The 22,372-nt window shown below is 43.2% G+C and overlaps 1 protein-coding gene and 1 long non-coding RNA gene across 3 annotated transcripts; both read left to right on the top strand.

Moving 5' to 3' along the window:
- The first annotated feature begins 90 nt into the window (after window positions 1-90).
- On the top strand, window positions 91-18,436 carry UAP1 (UDP-N-acetylglucosamine pyrophosphorylase 1). Of its 2 annotated transcripts, XM_081012232.1 has the most exons (11): window positions 91-163; window positions 1,653-1,947; window positions 4,049-4,253; window positions 5,069-5,244; window positions 8,419-8,591; window positions 9,061-9,254; window positions 10,793-10,936; window positions 11,681-11,869; window positions 13,864-13,911; window positions 16,137-16,203; window positions 17,866-18,436. In XM_081012232.1, exons 2-11 carry the CDS (start codon window positions 1,656-1,658, stop codon window positions 17,941-17,943), a joined length of 1,566 nt encoding a protein of 521 aa, XP_080868358.1. In that variant the 5' UTR covers window positions 91-163; window positions 1,653-1,655; the 3' UTR covers window positions 17,944-18,436. The 2 variants fall into 2 exon arrangements, with proteins under 2 accessions (XP_080868358.1, XP_080868359.1); XM_081012233.1 differs by lacking the exon at window positions 13,864-13,911.
- Window positions 18,437-18,733: 297 nt separating this feature from the next.
- Window positions 18,734-21,774, top strand: LOC308480694. The gene is made up of 2 exons (XR_013988237.1): window positions 18,734-20,133; window positions 20,213-21,774. It is a non-coding gene; the product is annotated as an uncharacterized lncRNA (long non-coding RNA).
- Window positions 21,775-22,372: the final 598 nt, after the last annotated feature.

Below are 22,372 nucleotides of genomic sequence, written 5' to 3'. Positions count from 1 at the left end.
TGGCGCGGCTCCTCCGGGACCTGGCATGACGTGGCAGAGGCGCCGCCCCGCCCCGCGGAGCTTGCCATTGGTCGAGGTGGGGGAAGAGGGGCGGGGCTTGAGAAGAGGGCTCTGGCTGGTGGGAAGGAAGGAGCGGAGACGGCGCTGCGAGTCGCCGCGGGAGGTGAGCGCCGGGAGGGGGCGCGGGCGGGCGGCGGGGGGGGGGCGAGAGAGAGAGTTAAATCGCATAGAACCTAGCTTCTTGTTCAAGCTGAGCCAGAGCAATGAGTCGCGTTTTCGTTTTTTATAAAGAAAATAACGATTGTGCCAAATTTGAGCAGCCCTAGCAGGGCATGTCAGAGTGGGTTTTATTTGGCTTCTGTCACGGTTAATGCAGTTTGACGGCGCTTTGCAGAGTAGCAGAAAAGGCAGGTGGCATAAAAGGAGCGCATACTGTACATGTGTGTGTATATACAGCATCTATATATAGAGAGAGATAATGTTATTTTTATAGACACAGCATAATGATGTTTTCTGTGTCACATCTGGCATCCCCACGTTATAAGGAAGTTACCATAGTCAGTGGCAGAAGTATGATGTGGCTCGATGACACGAGTGAGGCGTTTGTGTGCATGTGTACGAGGCTAGCAAGCTGGTCTGTTTGTTGCAGTAACTCTGGGGTGCTTCAAAAGGGCGCATATATATGCAGAGAATATATATGTACTATAGAGAACACGGGGATAAAAAAAGAAATGGGTGTTATTGGTGTTATAGTAATATTGGGGGTATGCACTCCTTACTGTTTGTAAAGGGTGTGTGTGTGTATGTGATACTGCTTTTAACTGTTGCGTGATTTCATGCCACCTTGAATTCCTTTTTTGGAAAATAAGATGGGATGTAAGCACTAAAATAAACACAATTTAAAAAAGAACAACCCTGTTTCAGTATTTGCCTTTACAGATGTGAACTAGGCTATCTTTGCCTCCTTGTGCCGGGAGTCTTTCCCCCTGCAGAAAGAACTGTTCACTTAGATATCACTGGAATTGGCGCTTTCCCCTTCTTAATGGTGGCCTTCGTGGATCAAGATTCAGGCCAGCATCCTGCACATCCTTTTCAAAATGTCTTATGTTCTAAATTCCAGTTTTGTAAATCATTCCACAAAAAATAGTGGGCTTCAAATATTTTGATGAGGTTATTAAGAGGCAAGTGGCCTGTAATTCCATGCTAGCCATAGACAAAGATTAGTCACATCCACTGCAGCCAGTATGAAAATGCAAGCTAGTAAGGAAAAGGGAAAGTGCCTTCTAACTATGCCTTTTCTTCTTCTTTTTATTATGTATTTTGTGTTTTTTATCTTGTATTTTTATGTTCTGAACTGCCCTGAGATTTATGGATAAAGAACAGTATCAAAATTTAATAAATAAACAAGGAAGAGGCTTTCCTTCTTTTCACTAGCATGGAAACCAAGTAGTTTGGTAAATGTGGGGAGGAGTGACTCACCCATCTCCCAGTCTACTCAATTACTTTCTTGAATCTCACCTATGTGACTACCTGCTTGGCTATGGCTACCTGGTGAGTTGTTAAATTCAAGGCTGCTGTAGCTGGGGGAAGTGCAAAGTGTTTTTGGGCTAAGAGTTTCTCAGTGAGTCTTACTGTTCTCTTCTCCTCCATAGGCCATGGACGGGGACAATGAGATCCATGAGCTCCAGCGCTGCTTGGCTGAGGCAGGACAGAGCCATCTGCTTCGGTTCTGGGAAGAACTGGATGTGTCAGAGCAGCAAGAGCTGTATAGAGACTTGAAGGACATGAATCTGGGAGAGCTGGGCCAAGCTTTCCAGAAAGCCATGAAGGAAAGCAGCCATTTGCCAGGGCAGGAGAACGTGGATGCCAAAATGGAACCTGTGCCGCGTGAAGTGCTAGGGAGCGCAACTCGGGACCAAGCCCAGCTGTCCGCCTGGGAGCAGGAAGGTAACAAGAGGAACCCCACTTGCCACATAGTCAGTTCTAGGAAGCAGACCTTGTCCCTGAAGTGATACAGACTATGTAAAGAACAACACAGATCGTAGTCTTGCTTCTCTACACTTCTTATATAATATCCACAGTTTGTGAAATATGAAAGCACTCTCTGTTAGAAGGTGTAGGCTGATGTTACAGCAAGCTCAGTCGGGACCCCTTGTAGCAAGGTTTTTGCATGTGCTTTGAGGGAAGTGGGAAGTCTCACAACTTCATAAAGTTTTCTTATAGACCATTGTGTAACTATAATAATACAATGGCAAATCTATGTATTTTGAGACTAACATTTTAAAAAATGGTTGTGTATGTCTCTAGACTCTTATGGAAGGTGCTTGTTGAATGCCAAATTATGAATAATTTTAAAGTGGGGAGAACATACCAGTCCCTTGGTTTTCATTCTATTAGTAACAATGCTGAATAGCACTCTTTAGATTGATTTTCCCTGTCTCGTTGTGTTCCTCCACTTGGTTGTCTTGACTGTATGGAGCCTTGGTGGCCTATGTGGGAGTCTGCTATTCCTTTTACTATGTAGCCAAAGGGATTTAGGCCTGAGTGCCATTTCTTAATATGATCTCTTCCACTAGAAACTGCAGGGAAAAGTAGAAACAGTGGACCCTTGAGCAAGCTGTTTGTGTCAGTTCTCTGGACCGCTGAAGTGCATGTCCGTCCATAAGGACTCTCCTTGTTATCCCAAAGAGCTATGACCTTTCCCAGTGCTTTCCCCTCAGAGTCAGCTGGAGACTGACTCTACCATAGTTGTATGATCTGTGGGCTTGGAGTATGGTCTGGATTGAAGCAGTGACAGAGAGAGAGAGAAGAAAGAATTAAAGAAAAAGTAATATCCAGGCTCAAGTCTGATTGCTCTGGACTAGAAAAATATTAAAACTTGCAAAAGCAGCAGCAGCAGCAGCAGCTGTGTTGCTGTTAAGAAGAGAAGAAGCAAGATTTTGCTTTTACTATCTCAATAACTGTTTAAAATGTCATAAAGCAGCCTTTTGAGTAATACAGCGTTCTTCTCCAGGCCAAGAAAACTTGGTATTGCATGTAGGTACTACTGAATATCTTTTGAAGTTAGCTTTGTTCTGCCTTGCTGCTTAGGTTGCTCTTTGCCTGTGTTCCTCATTCACCTATACTGTGTGCCCTTTTTTAATTAAACAAATGCGTAAATAGTTTCAGGCATGTTTCCAAGCAGGAAGTAATCCAGGAAGCATTTTATCATGGGGAGGCCAAATAAACATTTAACACATAATGTATCTTTAGAAACACCCATATTTGAACTCCTGTGATAATAAAATTATTGATGAGAACCCCAGATTTGCATGCAACATTCTTTCTTGCCATTCCCCCAACCTCATGTCTAGCCAACTTGCCTAGTTTGAGGCAAACCATCAGTTTGCCACTTCATCCAAACCAGCAGTCTCTGCTTTTCTTCAAAATTGGAAATTAGGCAAGGAATTAGCAAGTGAGCCTGAGATTCAGTCCAGCATTGAACACAGGTTGGCATAACCACTGATTCCCCATCTTCCAAGGTCTATTCTGAAAAATGAATTATGTAACTTTTAATGTGCTTGTTCACACATTTTTGATTTTTTGATGTTGAGAAGCAATAAAACCTGAGAGTAGTATTGTAGGATGGGAAAGGCAGACATACAGAGTACAGATGCTCTACCCCCTTTCCCTCTTAAAAGCAGCAACAAAAATATACTTTAAACAATATATATATATCTCCAGAACTGTAATCACTTTTCTTGTTCTTAAGTGAAGCTTTTGGTTCAAGATGTAAATTCTAGTGGTGTAGAAGGATGTTAGGGAATTTCTCATTACTCTTGGTTCCAAGTAGAACATAAAACAGCCTTAGATTAGTAGTAGAGAGGACTGGAGTCTCCAAGGGCACTTTGAGCAGGAAACAGAGATTCTAGCTTCGTTATGTGAAGCACGTCTGTTTGGATCAGTTAGATCCTTTGAGTAATGCCTTGCATGCCTGAAAAAGAGTTGTGTGCAAATCAAGCTTGCTGTCAATCACTGGAGTAACATTTATTTTTCTTGCTTTTTTTAGGTCTCCGACAGATTTCCCAAAACAAAGTTGCTGTTCTTCTTCTAGCTGGTGGGCAAGGAACAAGGCTGGGTGTCTCATACCCCAAGGGGATGTATGATGTAGGCCTGCCATCCCACAAAACTCTCTTCCAGATCCAAGCAGAGCGCATCCTGAAACTGCAGCAGCTGGCTGAAAGACAACATGGCCTGAAATGTGTTATTCCATGGTAAGCAACTTGGACACTTCAGTCATTTTATCAGTGTTCTTCAGGAGCAAGTGGAAGCAGATGATCCCTGCTAGTGGTCTTTGTTTTGTTGGTTCAGAAGCTTTTGCTGCCTTGCTTTCAGGGCTGTATCCAGCAGTGGTGTGAGCAGAAGACAGCTTGCCTGCAGAAGACATTCTTTTCCCTTCCTCTCCATCATCAACCCCTACACACACTCCACCCCCCAAGAGTACTTTGGGGCCCTTCAACAGTGAGGGGTGTATCTTATAAAGTTGCAGTGCAAGGGTAAAATAGCTATAAGTTGGCATAAGATCTCTTGGCCCAGTTTTGAATTATTTTCTGGCACGTATGGTTTCAGAGCCCATAAGAAAGCTGTGAAATAACACTTGTGAATGCATGGCTTCTTTTGGCCCTTTGGGGAGGAAGGTTCCTACATATGTCTAGTAGCAAGGAAAGGCCATGAGCTTTGTATCCCATAATAGGTGAACACTTTCATTTTCCAACAGGCTTTGGGAAAGTGACTGCTTTTAGTTAAAAGGCTGGTGCCATGCTGATTTTATTATAATTATGTGTATGCTTTAAACAGATTTTATAGATTTATTTAGTTTTAATTCTATTGTTTTTCAATGATAGATTTTTCTATGTTCGTAGCAGTTCTTGTTTTATTTGTAAGCCTCTTTGAGTTCTGATGTGGGGAATGCAGGATATAAATATATAATATATGATGATGATGATGTTGATGATGATGATGATGATGTTGATGATATGATATGCTCCCTGTCTTAATTATCTATTATTCTCTTATTTGTGCCATTCAGGTATATCATGACAAGTGGTAGGACAATGGAATTGACTAAAGAATTTTTCCTGAAGCACAAATACTTTGGCTTAAAGAAAGAGAATGTGATCTTCTTCCAGCAAGGGATGCTGCCTGCTATGGACTTTGATGGGAAAATTCTCTTGGAAGAGAAAGGCAAAGTTTCTATGGCACCAGGTGCAACATCTATAGGAACCCTTTCCAAACCCATATTGGCAATTGCCCCTCTTTGCTCTAGCATTCATCAGCTTCTGCTATGCCCGTAATTTGCTTCCTGTGACTTGATGAGAAAAGGTGCTGAGGAAAGGGGCAGCTGGGGCTTCTGCTTAATACCTGAGGCTACCAGCAAGCCTCTTTCCTACTCTCTTTTTTTTTTTTAATAAGATATTTATTGAGATTTTTTGAAATATTACAGTGCAAATGAAAAAGAAAAAAAAGAGAGAAAAATACAAAATAAAAACAGTTAAAAACACACATATTTTCCATTACTTATTTTCCTTTAGCTTATTTCCCGACCTCCTCATACCTCCCTTTTTTGTATTCCACTTCAATTTATTGGTTCAGCAAATCCTTACCATTAGATTTTAACCCATTTATAACCCTTTTTTCATATTCTCTTAGAGCATTACAGCTGGAAACCGCTTAATTACTATCCAACATCATTCTATCATTCATTAATTTTACAATATTTCTGTAGATAGTCTTTAAATTTCTTCCAATCTACATCCACCGACTCTTCTCCCTGGTCTCGGATTCTGCCAGTCATTTCTGCCAATTCCATATAGTCCATCACCTTCATCTGCCATTCTTCCAAAGTGGGTAGATCTTGTGTCTTCCAATACTTTGCAATGAGTATTCTTGCTGCTGTTGTAGCATACATAAAAAAAGTTCTGTCCTTCTTTGGCACCAATTGGCCGACAATGCCCAGAAGAAAGGCCTCTGGTTTCTTCAAGAAGGTATATTTAAATACCTTTTTCAGTTCATTATATATCATTTCCCAGAAAGCCTTAATCCTTGGGCACGTCCACCAAAGGTGAAAGAATGTACCTTCAGTTTCTTTACATTTCCAGCATTTATTATCGGGCAAATGATAGATTTTTGCAAGCTTGACTGGGGTCATGTACCACCTGTATATCATTTTCATAATATTCTCTCTTAGGGCATTACATGCCGTAAACTTCATAACTGTGGTCCATAACTGTTCCCAGTCAGCAAACATAATATTATGTCCAACATCTTGTGCCCATTTAATCATAGCAGATTTCACCGTTTCATCCTGAGTATTCCATTTCAACAGCAAGTTATACATTCTTGACAAATTCTTAGTTTTGGGTTCTAACAGTTCTGTTTCTAGTTTTGATTTTTCCACCTGGAAGCCAATTTTCTTATCCAAATTATATGCCTCCATTATCTGATAATAATGAAGCCAATCTCTCACTTTGTTTTTTAATTTCTCAAAACTCTGCAATTTCAATTTGTCTCCTTCTTTTTCCAAGATTTCCCAATATTTCGGCCATTTGGCCTCCATATTGAGCCTTTTCAGAGCTTTCGCTTCCATCGGTGACAACCACCTTGGAGTTTTATTTTCCAATAAATCCTTGTATCTTATCCAAACATTAAACAGTGCTTTCCTGACAATATGATTTTTAAATGCTTTATGTGCTTTGACCTTATCATACCATAAATATGCATGCCATCCAAATACGTTGTTAAAACCTTCTAAATCCAAAATGTCTGTATTTTCAAGAAGTAGCCATTCTTTCAACCAGCAAAAAGCTGCTGATTCATAATAAAGTTTAAAGTCTGGCAGGGCAAATCCACCCCTTTCCTTTGCATCAGTTAATATCTTAAATTTTATTCTGGGCTTCTTGCCCTGCCAGACAAATCTAGAAATATCTCTCTGCCACTTCTTGAAATAGTCCATCTTGTCCACAGCCTCTTTCCTACTCTCATGTTTTGTTTCCCAGTCGTGTCCCTGAGCAGTCTATGCAAATCCACAGTCTGACATGGCCTCAGTTAAAAATGTCATTTTTTCCCCTCATTCTTCTTCACCCCCCATTATGTCTTTCAAAAGCAACTCCTCCCTTTTTATCATTCAAAAAATAGAACAGATTGTGATTATAAAGAAAACAATGTAGAAAATAGGATTATCATAAAAAAACCAACAAGACATAGACTCCCAAACTTCATAGAGAATCATGACAACCAGCAGCTAAGCTTGAATAACACCAGTAACTATAATAAGTGAGACACTAAAAATTTGCCATCTAACTTGTATTTTTGTGGCATTGCGTAACAGGGTTCCAAATTTGATTGTTTCAGTAGTGACTAAGTTAACAAGTATGGTTTTTTCCAAACTTTGAGCAACCGTTCTTTTTTATTTTTATGATTGTTCCAAATAAGACCCTTCAGTATCTTCCAAATTCAGAAAGTTAACACATAGAAGTTGCTCATGCTTATTCATCTGGTTATTTTTTATTAGCTCAATAAAAAAGCTTTCAGGTCATTATGTAAGGCAATATGTGAAAATTCTTGAACCCTATAACCAGGCCCCAACATCACTTTGCCCTTACACAGTGCCATCTAGGTCATTTTCTCAAAGCCAACATTTTCAGCTTCCAGATACTTCAAGCATGGAAATGCTGAATCTTGAAGACATTTTCTTTCTGATTTAACACTTGCATTTAGTGTGAACCTTTATTAAAAAGGAAGTTCCATACTTCATGAAAGATTAGCTGTGGGGGCATAGGCTGTCATTTGTGCAGCAGCCATCGTGACTGCCCCAGCATCTGATATGTTGCCCAACAAATCTTTTAGTGATTAATGTTTGTGTTGTTTTTTGGATTGCCCAGCTGGCTGTTAGCTCATCCATAGAGCTGAAATGCTTTTCTATGTGGAGCTCAGTTAATGGTTTTGCTTCTTACCTTTAAAAGCCCTAAAGGGAATGCTGCCTCCTTTGTGGACCTCACTGGCCCCTCAGAGTTTTGGACAAGGTCCTGCTGCACCCAGAGGAACATTGGAGGCCATGAAAAAGACAGACTGCCTCAGCTGAAACACCATCACTTGCAGAGCTCTCTCGAGAGGGGGTGGTGGTTTTCTCTGACTTTTGTGTGTGGGCAGGACTTTAAAAAAAAAATGAAAGGCATTTGGAATATAAGGTTTTCAGTGATGCTGCTGATATTTTCTGTGTTACCAGTAATGCTGAATTTTTAGGATTTTTACTGACAAACCTTAAGTATGATAACTTGTCTTTGTGGTGGGTCATGTCAAAAAAAGATACACAAAAACCGATATGAAAAAATAACTTTTCTGATCTACTGAACTGCTTCCTTTTCTTCTCCCTTCCTAAAGATGGTAATGGTGGTCTCTACCGAGCTCTGGGAGCCCATCATATCATGGAGGACATGGAAAAGCGAGGCATTGGCAGCATCCATGTCTATTGTGTTGACAATATTTTAGTCAAAGTGGCTGACCCTCGCTTCATTGGCTTCTGTGTACAGAAGGGAGCAGACTGTGGAGCAAAGGTAACCCATGTTGATGTAGGCTGTAGGTTGTTAGGTTTGGGAAGGTGACTCTGTAAGACCTTGTGGGGGTGGGGTAGTGTTAGGTGTAACTAACTGCACTCTTTTATCTTGTGAACGGCTGCTTCATTGAACTGTCAGACTTTAGTTTTTATTGCCTTTTGTTTACACTGTTTCCCTCCTCTCTACTCATGCATGAATACCAGCAGCTGAAAGCCACAGAGGGGAGAGTGGCTCTTGCACTCAGGTCCTGCCTGCTGGTTTCAGGGCCTGCTTGGCCACTGTGAGAACAGGATGCTGGACTCAGTGGGCCTGATCCAGCTGGCTCTTCTTATGTTCATATTATACTGTGGTACCTAAGAATAGCATCCATGTATGTTCATGCATATGATGAAGCCCACCAAGGTGTATGCTGTAATCAGTTTGTTAGCCTTCTAAGTATAACAAAACTGTTGTTGTTCTTCTATATTAGGTTGTTGAAAAGACCAATCCCACAGAGCCCGTTGGTGTGGTGTGCCGAGTGGGTGGCGTTTACCAAGTGGTGGAGTACAGTGAGATCTCTCTGGCCACAGCGCAGAAAAGGGGTCCTGATGGCCGGCTGCTATTTAATGCTGGGAACATAGCCAACCACTACTTCACCCTGGAGTTTCTGAAAGACATTGTCAAGTACGGGCATCCTTTAGTCCTGAGATGCACTCCTACAGGAGTGGAATAGCTCTTATATATCATTTCCTTCTATCTATCCTCATATATCTGCCATTGCTACCTTCCTTTTGTGTCACAAATTTTTAGCAAACAATGCCAGTTTATACATGTAGCGGAATCAAGGGGTAAATCTTTTCCTAAACTATACTACCATATTTTTCTGTGTGTAAGACTAGGGTTTTTTTTTTTAAAAAAAAAGGTTTAAAATTGGGGTGTTTTCTTATTTTGGAGTCCCCCCAAATGGGGGGGCATCTTAAACACGAGGGCGTCTTATACACAGAAAAATATGGCACTTCAGGCAGCTGGAGACAGGGAGCGGCATGTTTGAATGCCCCCCTGGGGGGGAGGGAGAACAGCAAATTCTCGCTTTTTAACAGCAGAATTCAGCTAGATCTGCCTCCTTCAGAACATGATTCTGCAGGAATTAGGAACTTGTGGCCCTGTTCTTAGACTGAAACTCACATAAACCCCAGTCAGTATGGCCAGTGGTCAGGGGTGATAGAAGTTGTGATCCAGTAACAGCTAAAGCGCCACAGGTTGCATCCCAGCACTATTGTTTTGGGTCCACAGAGGTGTCCCCCCCCCCCAAACCCCTGAATCTGGCGATCATTCTAGCTAGAAAAAGCTTTACCACTTGATTCTGCTATGTGCAGAGTATGTTCCCTGTTTCAGTTTAAAGGTGGAAATGAATGAGAACTGGGGCACTGGTTAACCGTTCTGAGTTTTTTTGGAAGTTCAGTGGCACTTGCTTATGGAAGTGGCAAGGTTTTTTAATGGAAGCATTCTGCTAGGCCCACCACAAAGCTCTAACTTCCAGTTTCAATGTTATTTTGTCTCAATCAGAACAGTAAACGTAGAAAAAAATAACAATACTCTGGCTTTGCATCATATGCTGATTGTGTCCACGCCTTAAAGAGAATTGATGAAAGAAAATGGTCCCTAATACGTAGGAACAGAGGTGTTTAGAGCTCCATGTCAATAGCAGAGGACCTGAATTGGGCATTAAAACCATGAAGTTAGTAGTGGAGATTTTGGCATGCTGATGCAGTCTGATTGCACCGAGATTTGTACTAGTTGCTGCTGGTGGGGTGTGTGGGGTGTGTGTGTAAAAAGTGGTAGTGAGTCGTAACTGCAGATCATCTGTAGAAAATGGCACCTTCTACCTTTGCAGCCAAAAGGTAAAGCAAAGGTGTGGATCAAATATCCTACACTTGGGATAGGTGGCTTCTTTTGTGCCAGAATAACTGATATCAAGCGCCTTCTGCTGGAAATACATTAATATTCAATGAAAACCTAAGAACTGCCTTGTTATATCAAGGTCCATCTCATTCAGTATTGGTTTTCAGCTGCCGTGCAAATGGTTCACAAGCCTGACATGAAGGTGATGTCTTTCCCCATTCTCTGTCCCCAACATCTGGTACCTGGAGGCTTCATTTAGCTAATGACCCTTGATTCCCTGTGTGCTTCAGACTCTGCTGACTCTTCCCTTGATGTTTCAGTCTTTACGAGCCTCAGCTACAGCACCACGTGGCCCAAAAGAAGATCCCGTGTATAGATGTAGCCACTGGAAAGCCTCTGAAGCCAGACAAACCAAATGGGATTAAGATGGAGAAATTCGTATTTGACATCTTCCAGTTTGCCAAGTATGTCCTTTTGTGCTGCTCCTCTGCCTAGTCCTGAGAGTGTTTTGTGTTACCTGTTGCAACTTCATTTTGGTATGTTAGCTTTACTTTCAAAACAAGAAACCTAGTTTTGGATCTTCACAGTTGTAGAAGGTACAAACTATATGAGGCTGGGAAGCTCAGCTGCTCAGAAACTAGCTGAGATTAGCAAAGAGAGGAGCTAAGTTAATCTTGCAGTTTGGAGAGCGGAAAGAAGTACATTGCATGAGGAGTTGAGAATAGATTTTTACTTATGGTTGAGGAGCATTCTTGCATCCTGAGGCTGTTGTGGCAACTGATAGCACAGAGGCAGTCATAGTAGGAAACCAGCAAGAGGGCAGGGGCCCTTCTTGGAGAGGAGGAGGTGGCCTGTATACTAAACCTCTGCTATGGTGCCAAGGTGAACTCCCAGGAAGGTCCCTCTTTGCCACAGTGCCTTCAGTTGTCCCTTTGTGTGTAAGATTGGGACTGCCCTCGCAGCCTAGAAAGAGGGAAACTGAAAATCTGCAGTCCATTTCTGAAGACTGGGGAAAGATTCTCTTTGCTTCTTACAAGTCCTTGGCCTTCACCTTGGAAACTGATGTCCATGCTTGCGTGGCTGGCCTGTCACAGTAAAATTTGAGGTATTTGGGAACCTTCTTGAACTTTGGCTGGTTTCCTTCTAATTTGATGGATTAAAAAAAAAAAAAACTTACCAGAGCTGTCTCTGCTTTCTTGCTCTTCTAGGAAATTTGTGGTTTACGAAGTGCTGAGAGAAGACGAGTTCTCTCCTCTGAAGAACGCAGACAGCCAGAATGGGAAAGACAGCCCCACCACTGCACGCCACTCGCTGATGTCACTGCATCACTGTTGGGTTCTCAATGCTGGAGGGCACTTTGTGGATGAAAATGGAAGACGGCTTTCTGCAATTCCCCGGTGAGAATATTTAGGCATTGCTTTAGCTTTTGCCTTCCGTCCCTGAGTATAGCCTATGGAAGTGGGTGTAGTGGCTGCACATCTGGGAGAGTGTGCAAGGATGCTGGAGGTTCCAGTTGATCGGGTTTCTAGTAATATTCTACAACAGGCTCCCATGTCCATAATATCTCCCTTTGATTGTAATTAGCATGGCTGAGATAACTACACAGTGTGAGGCAACAATCTTGATTGATGTACTTGATCATCACAGTTGCATCTGTGTCATTGGGGACAAGTGAATGGAACCCCAGCATTTAGGAAACTACTCCAGCCCTCCATAATTCAAACTGGAGCCAGGATATCCAAGCCTTTTTAGAGAATAGCTGCTTTAGGCTCCCTCCTCTTCAGATGTGGGAAGGTACCAGTGCCTTCGCCCTTTTAGAATAATAGCAGCAAGCAGAAGACAACAATTTGTCTATACCTTGAAGTGTGTTTATAAAGTATTTTTACCCCACTCTTTAACTGAAAAGGCTCACACAGTGGCTAACAAATCAACACAAAAATCCCAGACTTAAAATCTAAAAGGCACAACACACCAGAAACAAAAGATGGAGAGGAAGGGAGAAGGTGAACACAAGCACCAGTAGGTTAAAAAGGTAAAGGTAGCCCTGACCGTTAGGTCCATTTGCAGACGACTCTGGGGTTGTGCGCTCATCTTGCTCTGTACTCCGAGGGAGCTGGCGTTTGTCCGCAGACAGCTTCTGGGTCATGTGGCCAGCATGACTAAGCCACTTCTGGTGAAACTAGAGCAGCACACGGAAATGCCATTTACCTTCCCACCAGAGCTGTGCCTATTTATCTACTTGCACTTTGACGTGTTTTCGAACTGCTAGGTGGGCAGGAGCTGGGACCGAACAACAGGAGCTCATCCCGTCGGGGGGTTTCGAACCGCTGACCTTCTGATCAGCAAGCCCTGCGCTCTGTGGTTTAGACCACAGCGCCACCCATGTCCCAGTAGGTTACAGTGTTCTTATAATGACCATCTGGAATGGAAAGACGTCAAAAGAAGAGGAGATAATATTAGCTGGTTTCTCAGCAGAGCTGATGAATTTACCAAGGCCTAGTATCTAATGCAGTCTTTGTCAGTCTTGGGTCCCTAGAGGTTGTTGGGCTGCAACTCCCTAGCCAGTGAGGCCAGTGGTCAGGAATGGTGGGAGTTGTCGTTCAAGAACATTGGGGATCCAAGGTTGAGAGAGGCTGCTCTAATGTATGGTTTAGCAAACAGCTGGGATAACAGCTTTATAATGGTTGAATAGAAGCTGCTTGGCAGATGAGCCTTGCTTGTACATACTTGAGTGCCTCAACACATTTGCTCATAGGACTAGAGTGATCATCTCCTCAACTGCGTCCATGCTTGGAGCTGGTGGAATTAAAAGTTTTCTGGCTGGGGGAGTTATGAGGGGTCTTGGAATCATACTGAATTTACATGATCAAGATTAAGTTTGTGGGAGACTGCGTCTCTTGCATAGAAACATCTATGTTGTTCTGAAGAGAGTGGAATTGAGTGAAGTGGTCTACCACACTCATGGCACATGCAAAACAATTTGTTTAGTTAGAAGTAGAATCCTAAATAACGTGCCACTGTCGTTCAGTTCAGCCAGCAGTGGCCTCCAAGGTCCCTTAGGAGTCATCTCAATGGAATGAGTCCCACCAGCCATTGCACAGTGGTACCTTGGTTGTTAAACTTAATCAAAAACCAAGGTGCGGCTTCCGATTGGATGCAGGAGCTTCCTGCACTCAATCGGAAGCCGTTTAGGATGTTCGGTTTCCAAAAAACATTCGCAAACCGGAACACTCACTTCCGGGTTTGCGGCATTCGGGAGCCGACTTGCTTGGGAGCCAAGCCATTTGACAGCCAAGGTACCAAGAGACTCAGGAAAGTCTGCTGTTTTGATTTGGCATATTCCCCAGCTTCATTTCCCTTCTCATTAATCCTTTTTCTTCCCATGTGACAGTTGCACTAATGGAAGGTCTGATGCGATCCAGGCGGATGTCAGTCACAAGTAAATATACTATCCTGGACGGGTGGAGGTGCACGGTGATGGCGCTGCGCTTGGCACTGACTAACAATCCTTTCTGCAGCATGCAGGGTCTCGGTGCTCAGCCTCTTCTGTTTCATTTTCTAAGGGAGTGGGTTGTTGTTGTTTGTTGCTGTGATAAACACGTCTCTTGGGAAGGGTCTGGTAGCTGAGGTGAATGCTGGGGAAAGGTGCATGTCTTGACTGTGTAGAGTCCAGGAGGTGATGACGAGTGAAACTGAAGAGTAACCTGGCCACATTCCTTTGAGAAATCTGTGAATCTGAAAGGCTTAACTGGGAGCTGATGGCACATGACCCTGTGACTGCTTTTATGGTGTACCAAGACAAGAGGTTTAATGAAAATGAGCTGGTAGGGCTCTCAGTTTTGCATGCAGTGTAGTATGCACTGTGTTTTTGCCAGGCTTAGAGTCTGCTTTTAAGTTTGCCAGAAGGCTTGCTTATGTTTTGGAAGGCAGAGTGACACAGTGTAGGTATTGCTTTTGCCATGTTTGATCTCTGCTATAGTTCTGTAACTACTGTGAGCTACTGTGCCCATAGGTCATCCTGTTTTCTCACATAGACTTCATTTCCAGATCCCAATGAGATTCTATTATTATTGCTATTATTGTTCTGTGCCTAAGGGCTCAGTATTTTAAAATGGAGAAGACTGTTCACGGGAAGAAATTTCCACACAAAACTTGTGAAAGCCATTTTAAAACAAACTGGCAAGAGAGTCAACTGAGAATCTAGTGTTTCTGCATAGTTACGAACAGCTCTTCTGACAGATTTAGCTCTATAGTTTATGTGAATTTAAAAAACATATACACAGCACCTCTGAGAATTGCAATGCTCGCGTGCAGCTGCACTGTATTAACAAGTGAGAGAGAAATCCTTCTCTGCCAAAGGAGGTGGGCAAGAACATTATTGCAAGCAAGGCTGCTAAGCCAGCCCAAGGCGTGTACACTTTGCTGTCTCCCTAGAGCACCATGGCTTAGTGGAATAAGCAGCGCTGAGCTAGCTAGATGGACCAATAGTCAGGTTTCCTTTTGGGTATCATCATACATTCTACTCTACTAATTTTACTGTTAGGACCACAAAATCTAGCAAAATGGATCACTTGCTGGAATTTCTTGTGACTTTTGACCTGGAACAAAGTACTTATGAATTCCTTGATTGTGAGCCGAAGCCTTTATGGGCCACTTAAAATAGCTTTTGTCTAATTTCCAACATGGAAAGCACATGTGCACAGGAGTTTGCAATTGTGCAAGCAGACTTTCATGCCTTGTTTTTGTTCTGAAACCCAAAGGGCTGTCAAACAACTGCCCCTTTTATTCAGTTAAATTGAAATCATTTGCAGTACCAACATTTTCACAAACAGCTACCAGTCATAGTAATAAGGAAAGACTACATTTTTTAAAAAATGCACTCCATATTATACTAACACCAGAACCAAAATAACACCCGAGAACATAATGACATTGTCTTAAACTCTGAGCCTTGCTGATTTAAAATTTGTGTCTCTTGGATTCGACAACTAAAGCTTTATAGTCGGTTGAGGTACAATTTTTAAACCCAGAACCCTCATAAATTGTCTGAAGATGGAAGGCACAATGCTTGAAATGATGTACAGTGATACCTCGGGTTACAAACACTTCAGGTTACAGACTCCGCTAACCCAGAAGTAGTACCTGGGTTAAGAACTTTACCTCAGGATGAGAACAGAAATTGCTGCAGCAGCGGGAGGCCCCATTAGCTAAAGTGGTACCTCAGGTTAAGAACAGATTCAGGTTAAGAACAGACCTCTGGAATGAATTAAGTTTGTAACCAGAGGTACCACTGTATTAGAGTGGGTTTTTTAAGCAAATGGTCTGCTCAGTTTAATATTCATGCTCATTAATAAGAAGATATGTATGTGAAAGGAGCAGTGATGTTTTAATTTTTTTACTCCCACTTCTCAATTGCCATTGGGGTGTGTGTGTGTGTGTGTGTGTCTCAGGGCACAAGCTTAACTAACCCCTGTCAATTCAGCTGCTGGAGCTGCTGCATGGGTGCCATCTTAGTTTCCTTATTGCTGCTGAACTGTTTCCTTGGCAGGAGCTGAGGAAAAGGCTAATCCTTAACAAAGTGACAAGAGTGACTACCTTCCTAATTGAAACACGTGTATCTTGTCTGATTTGTTTATGTTTTTCTCCCTCACTTTTTTTCTTTAGTCTGAAGGATGCCAATGATTTCCCAATTCAGTGTGAGATTTCTCCTCTTGTTTCCTACGGGGGTGAAGTAAGTTGATGTGGTGTTCTCTCTTTCTCTCCCCACCCCCATCCAGTTTGAATTTGTAATTCCCCTGTCTTAATGCTCAGGGCAGATGGCAAGGCTTGAAGTAAACCACAGGAAGGTATGCTATGCACGCCTTATACAAATGAACTGGTGGCTGTCCGTCCTTGGCACTGTAGCGAAGGAGGGGTAAGAGGAGCCTAGAGAGCTGGCACGAGGAAGGCATCCTATCTTGTAGATGCAGGCGCGAGTTTATCTGGCCATTCAAACAGTGGTGTAAGTCATGGGTAGGCAAACTAAGGTCTGCAGGCCCAATTGCCTTCTGGATCCGGCCCGCGAATGGTCTGGGAATCTCTGCGTGGCTCGCCAGTGCGCGTGTTCTTTCCCTCCCACTCGACGCCTCCCTCCCTCCTGGCTTCTCCCCGCCCTGCCTAGAGGAGGAAGGGGGCTGGGCTTTGTTGGTGCCAGCAGCACCAATGCTCGAGCGGGTGCCATTTTAAGCAGCCCCTCTTCGGAGCCCTTTTGTGCGCTGCTCATCACCCCTCCGCTGCCAGCCCCTGCCGCTCGCAAGACGCAGGTAAGCAGCCACCAGGGCTTGTGGTGCTCTTGCACCATTCCCCCCCCCCAAAAAAATATAGTCCGGCCCCCCACAAGGTCTGTCACGAGTCTTGTACTCCCAGCAGGGTCACCCAAGGCGGTAAGGTCAAAGGGGAGGAACTAGACCTGTGGTTCCCAACGTGGGGCTCACCACACGCCCCACAGGGGGGTAATTTGGTTTTTAAGGGGGTAAATTGAGAATGAATTAGACCAAGTTAATGGCCTTTTAGGTTTCCTCCATGTGAATAGGAGTTCACTTTTTGAATAGTAAGAATTATATGTGACCGGGGGAGGAGCATTAGGATTTTAGAGATGCTTAGGTGGGGCATGGCCCAAAAAAAGGTTGGGAAGCACTGAGCTAGACATAGAATGATCCTAGAAGTCCTCAACGGCAGAAGAGGCGGAAGATAAAAAGCGGTATGTTACAACGACTGTGAAGGCGAATGAAGGCTGCAGCAGATGAGAATCTTCCGGTCGTTGTGATCCTCATGCCATTGGAATAGAGCCTTTCTGCAAAGACTGTGCGTTGGTCAGCGTGCACTGATCTACACACATAAAACAAATTTTTGGAAAGTTGGATAATTATGATAACTAATGGTCTCAGGGGCAGGGGGCACATTTTTATTTGTATTATTATTACTTTGCTTAAAAAAAAGAAAAAATAAAGAAATACATCTTCTTCAACTGTGCAAGAGGAATGTCAGAACTTTATTTGGCTTTTCTAGCCACTTGCTCTGTGTTGGACATGGAAGGTGTAAATGATTAATCCGGAGCTTGAAACTCTGGCATGGCTGCTAATTTGTCTGTATAAAGTGTTATATGCCAAGTGTTTCTGGCATCCTGTTATCTCATTTATTGCCATAACTCCTATGTGGAGATCATAAATAGTTATGTTTACAGGTGGGGATGTAAAGTTGAATGGTTCTTGGCTGAACAGAAATTTGAACCTGGTGTTCCCAAGTTCAGAGCTGCACTTTGGTTTGCACTTAAGTTTTGACTCCCTAGCCTTTAGTACTACTAAGTCTGCTGTGCCCAGTTTCTGAATATCTGTTGCTGCTTTTATTCTCCTAGGGCCTGGAGGAATACGTGAAGGACAAAGAATTCCATGCCCCTTTGATTATCCATGAGTTGGTGAAGAATGGATTGTGAGATCCCCCTGCTCATCTTTCTGGTCTAGAACTTGTTGTGATCCTCGGTTGTCAGACTGTGAATATTCGAATTAAAGTTTCAGTATCACCCTGTGGGTTTTTCACTTAAATTGAATTCCCTCAAAATCCAGGACTTGGCTGCAGTAAGAATGGATGTAGTCCTTTTCACGCTTTTTATCTTGAGGATAGCTATTTATATAACTTTTAATTTAAGGGTAGTAACACTTAAAATAGCAAGGATGCTACATTTCATTCTACAGGACTTCAAGGCATTTTGTATCAAATCCAATGGTATACCTGCAAACAGGCTTTATGGTACGGGGTTTGAGGTGGAGAAATTTTATTTTTCTCAAATATATGTGACTTTTAAAAAAGTGATGGGATTTTATGGCTGCCCATATTGTGCTTTTATTAACAGTTGTATCTTGCAAAGGTTGCACAGTTGAAAGAATGCTGAAGGAGTGAAACTGGATTAAATTGTCTCTCCCCCCCCCCCCAATGCTGTGTTTCCTCAAACTTCTTGAACCTGCTTCTGAATTTCCACTCTTTGTGTGGGGCGGGGGCTGACCCTGTACCTCCACATGTTTCACATGAGATTGTATAAATGATCCTTGCATGCAGTTTTGTGCATAGAGCACACTGCTTCTGGTGAAGATATGTGTACTGGGGTATTAATGCCAAATACCACCAGTTAGAGGAGGGATAGAACAGGATTCCTTGATGGGGTAATGTGGGCGTAATAGGGGATTATGAGGACACTGTCAAGGAGCATTCGGTCCTTGACAGTGCCTCTCCAGGTGCCTGCTTTCCCAGTTTGACAACCAAAATGAATGTCTCATTCCTCTCCCCCCAAAATTATTTTTATTAATACAGTTTCTTAAAATCAGGTTTCCTGTTCCTGTTCCAAGCATATGATCATCATTTCCTCACACTGCCACATCATTTTGTATTTAGAGTCCAATTAACACCATTCACTTGCTGTTAAACCATTCTTCCAGCTGGCCACCTTTTTCACCTTACAAACAGAACCTCCGTTACACCTTATAAATAAATATTCTATTTCACGTGTTGTTCCAGACCTGGTGTGCTGGGAGAGTTAATTGCTATCTTCCTTTGTTCAGTCTTTGGAGTGTTTATCTGGTCACATTCCATTCCTTTCAGTGATTACCGACTCGCATACCAGCTGTCACCATAAATAACTCACAGAGTGCGTATCCAAACTGTGCCATTAAAATTCCACTCTGGAGTTCTTCCTCGGCACACAGCTGAAAGCAAGATCTTCTCTCAAATTCAGCCTCTTTGCCACATCTGTTCGGCAGCAGTTCATTCCCAACTGCATTACTTCATCAGCACTCCTAGTCCAGTCCAGGAATAATTTTAAAGTCCATTCAGCCTTGGTTGGGGGGGGGGAATCTTAGTAAAACCTTGTTAAATTCTTTGTTGAGCATAAATCAAAATCCTTCCCCCCTCTTTTCTGAAGTAACAAACAGAATAGCACAGCAGCGGCTACACATGTCTCTTTCATTTTGCAGGGGGAGGACAAGAACAAGGAGACCATTTGAAAACCACAAGAAAGCACAAAGCACCTTGTCCTCCCCCTTCCTTTCCCGGCTGTTCTCAAGCTTCAAAGAAAACATTCAGATACCTTCAAAGAACCAAGCCCAGTCCTTTGGGCAGCTGACTGGTTGCGGCATTAGCATTAGCATATATCGGTCCAGGAGTGCCTCTTGATTAATGTCAATTGTCTGAATTATGGAGGAACCAACCACAAATTAGCCAGAGATGGAGTCTCGTCCATGGCAGGGACACACTCCCAGGTCATACCCGCTGTGCATTTCAAGTTGGCAAACACAGGCTTGCGCGGCACAGCGGGATGCAGTGAGCTCCTCAGAACCCACTGGGGAACACTGCCAGGATGTTTGCCTCATAAATCCTGGCTTTCCCCTGCCTGAATCTCCTTCGGTGTCTCCAGAGGGCACGGAGGAGCAGCCACCACTGAATTTGTGATGTAGCTGGAAACCTGAATGTGTCTCATTTTTTATGTCTCAACACTGGAAGCATCGCCAGTGTTGCTGTTTGTTGGAGTTTAATCTTTAGGGGCAGCAGTATGTGGCATCAAATAAATCCGAACTATATGCCAAGGAAACTTGTCATCTGTATGAGAAAAAAGCCTTGTGCTCCTAAAAGATTTGTGCAAATTTGTCATGAAAGTATTTAATTTGTGTCCGTTGCAACACTGAAGTTTTACATAAGTGAATTCATTTGACAAGGGCTGAAGGGACGCTGAGCAGAGAGGGGGAGAAATTTTTTCCCCCTGTTCTCCCCCTCCTATGGTCCGGTGCGTCTTATGGTCCGGTGCGCCCTATAGAGCAAAAAATACGGTAGGTGCCGTTCTGTCAGGAAGGTAAACAGCCTTTCCATGCACTGCTCTGCTTTTGCCAGAAGTGGCTTAGTCATCCTGGCCACATTACCCGGAAGCTGTACGCCGGCTCCCTCAGCGTATAGAGCGAGATGAGCGCGCAACCCTAGAGTCGTCTGCGACTGGACCTAGAATCATAGAATCATAGAGTTGGAATAGACCACAAGGGCCATCGAGTCCAACCCCCTGCCAAGCAGGAAACACCATCAGAGCACTCCTGACATATGGTTGTCAAGCCTCTGCTTAAAGACCTCCAAAGAAGGAGACTCCACCACACTCCTTGGCAGCGAATTCCACTGTCAAACAGCTCTTACTGTCAGGAAGTTCTTGCTAATGTTTAGGTGGAATCTTTCTTGTAGTTTGGATCCATTGCTCCATGTCCGCTTCTCTGGAGCAGCAGAAAACAACCTTTCTTCCTCCTCTATGTGACATCCTTTTATGACATCCTTTTATGACATCCTTTTATCCTCCTCTATGTGACATCCTAACGGTCAGGGGTACCTGTACCTTTACCTAGGCTTTTTCCAGATCTGCCTTACTGCCCTATGTTTCTAAATTTTGAGGGAGAGCATAAGAAGCAGAATGCAGAAAGAATTAGGCATCCTACTTACACTCAAGAAGAAGAAATCTTCATTTTGCCGGAAAACATCATTACTTCTCACAAAGCACCTCCTTTCTCCTGAACTATCCTCAAATAGTTGCTCTTCCCAAAGTCCTCAGCCAAGTCACTCAGCAGGGGGACGTGTCGCAATGGAGGCCCTGACCCTGTTGCTTTAGCTACCTTGCTTAACGATGTGAATTGTCCCCCTTAACATTAATTTTTAAAATATATTTTCCAGTGGGTTTTTATTTTATTTATTTAGGAAGGATCTCGAGCTGGCTTCATCCAGCACGGTGCATTTCTGGACAGGACAGGAAACACCTTGCAAACACACACTTTTCAACGTGGCGGTGTCACCAAGGAAAAACACTCCTGGCCTAGACTATGGCTGTTGTTTCTCAGTTAATAGTAAAAAATGACCCTTCTCAACATCCTGTAATAATCTGTCCAGTATTAGGATGGACAGGAGCAGGACCTCACCCTTAGACCTCCTCGTCCCCCTGTTTCTTTCTGTTTCTGCCCAGTGTCTTCTGCCAATCAACAGCTTTCCTTAGGTTGCAATGAAGTGAAATGTTATGAGTTACTTGGTGCCAGACTCCCCTTTGCCACGAGTTTCTGGGTGCCAGGCGCTGAACCCCTGGACACTGAACATCTGGGGAATTGATCTAAGCCATGTTTAAATGTACCCCAAGCTCTACATTTGATTGTTGGTTATTAAAAACTGATTGGAACCATTTTATTTCATTCACAAAAGAAATTTTGACATGTGATTATGATAACAGTTTATATAATAAAGGTGACACGTTTATTGATCCTTTTTGTAAGTTATTATTTGTCTACTTTAATGTATTTTTAATATATATTAATCAGTAAGGGGGTGGGGTGGGAAGCAGTTTTGCATATGAAACTGGTGGGTGGCTGTCATTAATCCAGATCAATTTCATAGAATCATAGAAACTTACAGCTGGAAGGGACACCAAGGGTCATCTAGTCCAACCCCCTGGGATGCAGGAATCTCAGCAAAAGCATCCATGGCAGACGGCCACCCAACCTCTGCTTAGTAACCTCCAAGGAAGGAGAGTCCACCACCTCTCGTGGGAATCTGTTCCAATGCCAAACAGCCCTTACCGTCAGAAAGTTTTTGTGAATGTTTAGTTGGAATCTCCTTTCTTATAACTTGAATCCATGGGTTCGAGTCCTACCGTCTAGAGCAGGAGAAAACAAGCTTGTTCCCTCTTCCATGTGACAGATATTTGAAGATGGCTGTCAGATCTCCTCTCAGTTTCCTCTTTTCCCGGCCAAACCTACCCAGCTCCTTCAAGTGTTTCTCTTCAATCGTAGTTTCCAGACCCTTGATTGTCTTGGTTGCCCTCCTCTGCACACATTCCAGCTTGTCAACACCCTTCTTAA

The sequence above is a fragment of the Podarcis pityusensis genome (genome assembly GCF_964106645.2).
Source record: "Podarcis pityusensis genome assembly, chromosome: 6".
Classification (NCBI taxonomy): Eukaryota; Metazoa; Chordata; class Lepidosauria; order Squamata; family Lacertidae; genus Podarcis; species Podarcis pityusensis.
This window is presented reverse-complemented; position numbering and strand designations above follow the sequence as displayed.

Excerpts from the sequence above, each read along its gene's own strand:
- UAP1 (XM_081012232.1), top strand. The coding sequence starts at position 1,656 with ATGGACGGGGACAATGAGATCCATGAGCTCCAGCGCTGCTTGGCTGAG. Across the intron at positions 5,245-8,418 it reads CAAAGTTTCTATGGCACCAG|ATGGTAATGGTGGTCTCTAC; the intron begins GTGCAACATCTA and ends CCCTTCCTAAAG. Across the intron at positions 13,912-16,136 it reads CAGGCGGATGTCAGTCACAA|TCTGAAGGATGCCAATGATT; the intron begins GTAAATATACTA and ends TTTTTTCTTTAG.